This window comes from Colias eurytheme, chromosome 21 (genome assembly GCF_061535395.1).
Source record: "Colias eurytheme isolate Ceu_HAF_F1 chromosome 21, ilColEury1 Martin Lab GWU primary, whole genome shotgun sequence".
NCBI classification, from domain to species: Eukaryota; Metazoa; Arthropoda; class Insecta; order Lepidoptera; family Pieridae; genus Colias; species Colias eurytheme.
Window position 1 is genome coordinate 2,603,044 of NC_143000.1, and position 7,967 is coordinate 2,611,010.

At 35.8% G+C, this 7,967-nt stretch overlaps 1 protein-coding gene across 1 annotated transcript; it reads right to left on the reverse strand.

Moving 5' to 3' along the window:
- Positions 1-1,769: 1,769 nt before the first annotated feature.
- LOC149898966 (uncharacterized) lies at positions 1,770-4,034 on the reverse strand. Its single transcript, XM_090114488.1, has 3 exons — positions 3,578-4,034; positions 2,896-3,010; positions 1,770-2,105 (listed from the first exon to the last, which is right to left on the reverse strand). The coding sequence occupies exons 1-3, from the start codon at positions 3,949-3,951 to the stop codon at positions 1,797-1,799; spliced, it is 798 nt and encodes a 265-aa protein (XP_089970614.1). The 5' UTR covers positions 3,952-4,034; the 3' UTR covers positions 1,770-1,796.
- Positions 4,035-7,967: the final 3,933 nt, after the last annotated feature.

The following is a 7,967-nucleotide window of genomic DNA, read 5'->3' on the forward strand; positions in this document are numbered from 1 at the left end:
CTTTTCCTTGATGCTTCCTCCTATTGTCGAGTTGTTATGTAGTTCACGTACCTATCAACGTGTGAACGTGATACTCAATTCCTACTTAACTACCTCTTCCTTCGTTTAAAATAAACTTTAAATTTATTGATTTGCATAACTACATTTTTATGTTATTTTTTTTTGCATTTATCTGATAAAAATGACAGGAACTGGTACAGTTCGATTCAAACTTAATGGCGGCTGGGAAGTTATGGCTGGTTCACACTTTGATTAGTGCGAGTGCAGGTGATTAGTGCGAGTGCAGGTGTGTAGTGCGAGTAGTGTCCAATTCAACTGCGAGTGCAGGTGATTAGTGCGAGTGCAGGACAATGGTGAAATTCGCGACGCATACGCTTCTATTCACTTTACTACACAGCCTACTAAACACTCGCACTAAACAGTCGCTGTCCACACGTAGTACTACTCATCACCTGCACTCGCACTAATCAAAGTGTGAACCAGCCATTAGGTGCAAGTGCGAGTGCGGGTGCGCAAGGTCCTTTATCGTCCCGCTATTGTTTTCTGCGCATCAGATCGTAATGTAATACCTAAGGATGATTCTAATAAAGTTCTGCCCGTAACCCATGGGACTTTACTACTGGCAACGAATTTTCATAAACTAAAAAAAATTTTTTAAGCCTGTCGGTCGTTTTATAGTTAACCAATTATGGTTAACGCATCATGCTTTTCTTCATTGCCACAACGGTGAACGGTCAACCCGATGAGGTCGAATAGGTTGAATGCATGTTGAATGGTATGTTAGCCACGATACTATTTTGGCGTATCTTTTACTTTGACCACATTTCACGTGTTGTGACTTGTGACCATTTTCAGTCTTGAAGCATACATAAATGAAGCTGGAATGATGCAGCTTGATGCGAAGTGATTAATATTAGCTTAAGCTACCGTCAGCTCTGATAAATCGTCCATCGATTCGCGAGAAACTCAAAGACTACTACTTACTGCGTCGGTTTTCTGTTATTTTTCCTAATTATTTTAAATACGTTCGGTGGCTTGGGTGAAGACATATACCAAAATATGTAATGCGCAACAAAATCAATTTCGTATTGCCACAATTCGAACGGGCGCCGACCGCGACGCGGCGACCCACTACCCGTGATAAATTCTAATAGATGGCGCTTTATGCTAATATACCCCACACGTGCGTCGCCGCGGGTAACAGAGTACCTATTATAAAAAATGTGTACTAGTGTACACACGTAAGAAGTGAAACTTCTTTATGACCTTATTTTTAAAAAAATAATTTACTATAATATGCAACTTTACAGAAATACGTCGAATCACGCGTGGTAGGGATAAGAAAAAGATGGCGCGTAACGGAAAAATGTCACGCGTAACGAAAAAATGTTACACTTAATTTTTTTCCAACCCCGATAAAGAAGTTTCACTTCAAAATAAATTTATAATCACTTACAAAATTCCTTACATAACCATTTAAAATCATAATCTAATGGTGCATTTACATAGAGCTGGAGCTATAGCAAGAACATTCCTTGTGATCTTTTAGTATAAACGAAAACTCGTATTCAATGTTGTTCAGTATTAGAACATAGCATAGAATCTTTTCAAACGCTCTAAGAACATCGAAAGAATGCTCTACAGTCTACAGTCTACGCCTGTTTACACTAAAATAATTTGACATAGTAATTAGAACAACGGTTAGAATAAGCTCATTTGATGTAAATTTACCGTCACAGGTTCAATGAATATAACAATAAAACACATAATTAACAAAACAATAAATAAACATTTATTTACACACTACCTCCACACCTCACACTTTCCATAGTCCCATTCATTTTATACATTTCTGGATTCTTCTTCAATTGCCGCAGATACTTCAACTTGGCCCACACACCTTGGCACATTCTATTTAGACGTTTGTCGTTAGTTGTTTTAGCAAAATCATTGACTGATCTAACAATATGTCTGGATAGTTTGAGATCTCCTTTTTGTGAGTAAGCAAGGGCTGTATACAGCCTACTTCGAGCACACAAACTCTCATCGCCCAGCATTTTTGACAGCCTGTACTGTTTTACTGATATTCTGCCTGCTTCTTCCGCCTGTATATAAAAGTTAATACTTTACATTATTTAGAAAACATTGCAGAAAATACTTTGTACTATAAACTGATACTGACATTGAAATACGTATTAAATACTGTATGAAGTAAGAATCTAATATGTATACATTTTTTATTTACATGGATAATCATATTATATTCAATTTTTGTTTTATTTCAGCTTAAAAGTTTTTATATTAATTTATAAAAACTTTTCCTCTATCCTATCTAGATGAATAGAAATAAAATTTTCTTAAATTTTAATTACCTACTACCCGTTCGCTTCGAGTTGGCCGTCGATGACCGTTACAAAATGATGTCACAGGCTCATCGACTGGTACCGTTGACAAAAAAAATAATAACACTCCGAAAAATAAAATAACAAAAACAGTTTGTATAATTACTTACTTCAGCGATTTCCTCGCTAATAGCAGTAAAAAAATATACCTATAAAACTTAACAATAATAAACTTAACAAAACGATCAAATAACATAACCAAAAACAACGGGAGCGATATTAGTGACGAACGAGCGCACGTGATTGCGTTACTGACGGTACTAACAGGGTCTGTCTAGGAGTGCGGTGCGGTGAAGCGGGAAGGGTGGGAGTGGCCAACTCGAAGCGAACGGGTAGTATGTACTGTATGTTAGATAATGAACCCAATTAAACTGTACTAGTTTCTATGTAATAGCCATATAATTTTGAATGAATGAAACAAGTGGAGTCATATCAAGTTATAGCAAAAAAATTGAACCCCCGATACATTTATAGAAAAATGATTGAAACTTACACAGTGTTCAAAATAATCACCCAGTGCTGAATATGCCCCACCTAATGTGGACAGCCAGGCGAATGCATTTTCTATTTCTATCCTTGTCCGTAGCAAATGTTGTAAATGATCATTCCTAAAAATTACGATAATTATAATTATACAGTCGTTTACCTGTTTGGAGTAAAGTGTGAATATAAATGTAATTTATATGTTTATATTTAATTATTTTCTAAAAATATAAACATGCAAGGTAATAATGATTCTATTTTGATTTAATTTGTTAGTTGTGGGATATAAGAAGAATACATGATTGAAAATAAGAAACTCCTTTTCTCATCCAATTATAACATAAATACTGAAATTAACGGTTTTAAAGACTAGTTATCAAGAAAGCCTAGCCATATTAATTAATAAATTAATAAAAATAGATAAAAAGATTAATTTACTATTAATTTAATAGTAGTAACTAGTAGTGTTATTTTATGTAGTTTTACTGGGCACGATGTGCTCACTGGTTTTAGGAGTTGCACCGCAAATGTTTTGTTTTGGTGAATAGTTTTTAGGGCTATTTGAGTGACAACTTCGATTTGTGAGCCAAAAAAAAAAAAAAAAAATTACCAGCGTGTTACAATAACTCACCCAAAATTAACCTTAAGTGTACCTAATATGAATCAATGTTCTATAAATGTTTTAAACTCACCATACATAATCAATTACTTCCTTATCAGGTGGTTCAAGAATTAATTTTAAAAAGACTGTCCCACTATTACCGCTTACTTCATTTAAATATCTTATTACATTTCTTCTAAACACTTCAGAATTCATACATTCTCTCATGAAAGGTTGTAAAAATAAAGCAGTCGTTTTGAATCCTAAGGTTTTTCGGTTTAATTTGTTTTCATTTTCTATTGGAATTTTATTGTCTTCATCTAAGTCTTCATCATTTTGATCTCCAGAGGCAAAATTTATTCCAATACATTTGGAATATTCACCGGGTAACACAACGTTGTGTTCAGTTATATGGCAAATTGTATAAGGACTTCTAAAAAGATGGATTTTTACAATAAGTTGCATTTTATTTTGAAAAATTTCAAGATTCAGTATGGTGAAAACTTTAAATTGAAAAACTGAAAAAAGTCATATTTCATTGCTGTCAATGTCTTATTATTAATAACAAATGTCAAATATCAATGACAATGTGCGTAAGGCCGCCTGTCCATCTGCAAGAACTTAGCAAGAAAACTTGCGCAAGAAATATCCGACAGTCTGTCTGAAACGCGGAATTGCAAGAATCATCTGCAAGAAAACTTCCGCAAGAAATGTCCGCGTTTCCACTTGCAAGTAGACTTGCAAGCTGCTGTCAGACAGACTGTCGGACATTTCCGCATGTTTTCTTGCAGATGGAAAGGCGGCCTAACACAGGCTCCCCTGCCTGAGTATATAATACACAGATATAAAATATGTATTAAGTTCTGTGATCACAGGTGTGTAATTTTATTATATTAAATGAAGTGGTTCAGAAAAATATGGCAATTTATTCGAAGGCAAATCTTATATATAAAATTCTCGTGTCACAATGTTAGTCTGCATACTCCTCCGAAACGGGTGGACCGATTCTCATGAAATTTTCTGTGCATATCGGGCAAGTCTGAGAATCGGCCAACATCTATTTTTCATATGTACCACGGGCGAAGCCGGGGCGGACCGCTAGTGAAACATAAAGTTATAATTAATACAGTATCAAGCCGGGTATCCACTTAGGTTCGCCGTGGTTTGCGAACGCGCCCGCTCCGCAAACCAAACCTAATGGATACGTCGTGATCGCGGAGTGCGACTGGAGCACGATCGGAGCACGGCGGAGCGCTCCGGAAGCGGTTTTTTGCGCGAACTCAAAGGGGAGCGCAGTTTGTTCGTGGACGCGAGCGTGTGTTTTTTAAGTTCGCGAACATGGAGTGGTCCGATGAAATGATGAATATATGCATTATTTCATTATTTCTTCTTCCCTTATTCATAATATTACCTTGCCAAAATTGAGGAGGTTGTTTGTATTCCATCACAATATAATGTATCAAAATATAAGCTGCACTTCCTACTAATTCTGGAGGCGGCATGTTTGCACTGACCGTCTGTCGTGTGTCTACTGGAGACCGGAGCGCGGAATTTAGCGCTCCGACAGGAGCACTGATGTTGCAGCCTAAGAGCGTTTTCACATTATCCGATCCGATATCGGATATCGGAAGCCGATAGCCGATATCCGATATCGGAGGGAAGTAAAATGTATGAAATATGTACCTGTCTTTCACATTGTCCGATCCGATATCGGATATCGGAGCCGACACCGATATACCCGTGAGCTATCGGACGATAATGTTCAGTGTTGCCAACACAATTTTCGAAAAGGCAGTATACCAACAGCAAAAAAGCACTAGTTTGTGTATTTTCAGTCTTATAGGGCGCTAAATCTTTAAAAAAATTCTTTGCTTTAATCTAAAATCCTTTCTATTAAAAGAAACCTTTTTTTATTAAGAAAACACACATTTAAGTATTTATAGGCATTAAGTAAAAATACGATTTATACGGCAGCTAATTTAATTGCCATATTAAAATATACGGCAATTGGCTGAACTGAACTGAACTGAAGTAAACAAAATTAATATATTGCGTTCTTAAATTCAAATATCTATCTTCGAAAATATTAGTGTCTATCATCTTTATTTTAACTCATTCTGCCTCGCTCCTCCTCCTACTCGGATGTTGGTTGTGCTCTGTGGTTGTGCTGTTTATTGTATTGTTGTCATTGAGTGCTTTGTTTTAAACTGACTTCAAAAAAAGGAGGAGATTTCACACCGATTTTATTTTTATTTTGAATTAACAACAAATAATATTTGAAAACTCCTAATTCTAAAATAATTGCTTGTGACAATAAAATAATTTATGTATCTTTACTTACAGGAAATGACAACAATCATATTATAAAATATATATTTGAACGGGTGACAATATTATTTGCAGTGTACTTAATAAGAAAAATAATAGAAAATGTGAAAAAAATTTGTATCACTTAATAAATTTATCATAGGTACTACATGAACTTTTATAAATGTATATAGTGAAAAAATGACTAAATGACTAGGTACGTCTTGTTAAAAATACATTTCATAGATTTTGAAAGGTATTTACTGATACATAATATTATGTATTACTAAAATTATTAACTAATACTAGGTTGTAGTAGGTATTGATATAAATTTATTTAATTTATAATGTGTTAACATACCTATACTATACAAATGACCGATATCAAAACAATTTAGTAAATAGCACATCTACATAATATGCAGTAATTAATGATATCAAATCTTTTTACATTTTACTTTTCTTTTTTTGAAGTTGTTTTTTTTTTACGTAGTTATTTTTAATGTATGTACAACTATGATCTATCATTTGATTTTTTTTTAATTATACCTTTATTATCAACTGGCAATTTAGTTTAGTTTTCTCTAAAAATTTCTGGCAACACTCATGATGATATCGGAAGGATTTTATCGGACAATGTGAAAGGGAAAATTTTATCCGATATCGGATATCGGCTATCGGTGTCCGATATCCGATATCGGATCGGATAATGTGAAAACGCTCTAACACCTTGGCCACGGACACCGGCGGCGCGACCGACGGCGCGACGGGCGGCGCGGCAATTCGCGCGGCGCGGTAAGCATGCCACGGGCAGTTGCGTTCGCCGCCGCGACCAGTGTAGACGAGGAGACGAGATGGCTTTATCAAAGTTAGCTCGACGTTGTTTGGAGTAGCAGCTTTTTTGCTCAAGATTTAATGTTTGGAAGATATAGTGGAGTACACGAATTAAATAGAAATGGAATTCTCCGTCTGTAACAACAGACGGAGAATTCCACCAAAAATATGAAAAATATAGGCATGATGAAAAATTATGTTGCGGGTGGCTAGACTTCCAAATAGCTGGTCTAGCTAGAATTTCTGCAATAAAAGCTTCCGTCTCCATTTTCGCGAAAAAAAAACAAACTATTTTAAATTAAGTTCGCTCCGGGAGTAGTCGCCGCGTCTGCCGCTCGACTCCGTGGCCTGCGCGGTGCGCCGTAATAACTCATACATTTGTTTCGATCGCTAGTCGTGCCGCGCGATTCGCTCGGGGAAATTCGCCGGTCGTCTCGCTGGTCGCCGCTGTGCGTGGCATGCCCAGTACATTTCCATACATTTGATTCATTCGCAAGACGCGCCGCCAGTCGCGCCGCGCGAATTTTCGCTATAGCGAATTGTCCGTGGCCAGCACGTAAGTGTGTACACTATACACGTTCACGTTCGCGGAGCACACATTGTTCGCAATCTACGGCGAACCTAAGTGGATACCCGGCTTTAAATGTTAAAATTTTAAGTATCTTGCCCCGTTTTCCAATTACAGCACTAGAGCGCATTATGCGGCATAATGCTTACGTTGAATGTTCCAACTACAGCAACGCTTCGCACAATCGAGCACTAGAAAAAGTAATGCGCGTGAATTGATGCGTGCAATCGATTTATCGTTAGTAATTATTAATTGTTGGAAAAAAATTTAAAGCTTTCGTTTCATTGTAGTTTTTTCGAAATAATCAAAGTTAATTCAAATTGTGTTAAAAAAATAAATGTAAATATGGATGAAGGTACAAACATTGAAAAAAATGTTAATGAAATATATAATCAAAATCCAAATTACTTAAAATAACCGTAAATATTTTTCAACCAATTATTATGTATACCACTTTATTTATTATTTTATTATTTTATTTTAGGTTATTCCTAGATCTATGAATATTTTTTTTTCAACACTGAACTTAGCGCAACCTGCTGGTGCGTTTCATGTTCCAATTAAGCATCAGCATAATTCGGCATTGTGCGGCACTGAGTCGCATTATGCTCTGTAATTGGAAAACAGCCTTGATGTGATATAACGAAATAAATGAAAAAAATAACTATAATAAATGAAACGAAGGTGTCATTGCTTTGATTTATAAGGACCACAGATAAAGACGATTTATGTAAAGCCTTGTATCCAAAATCATTGAAGTTTTCTTAAAAAA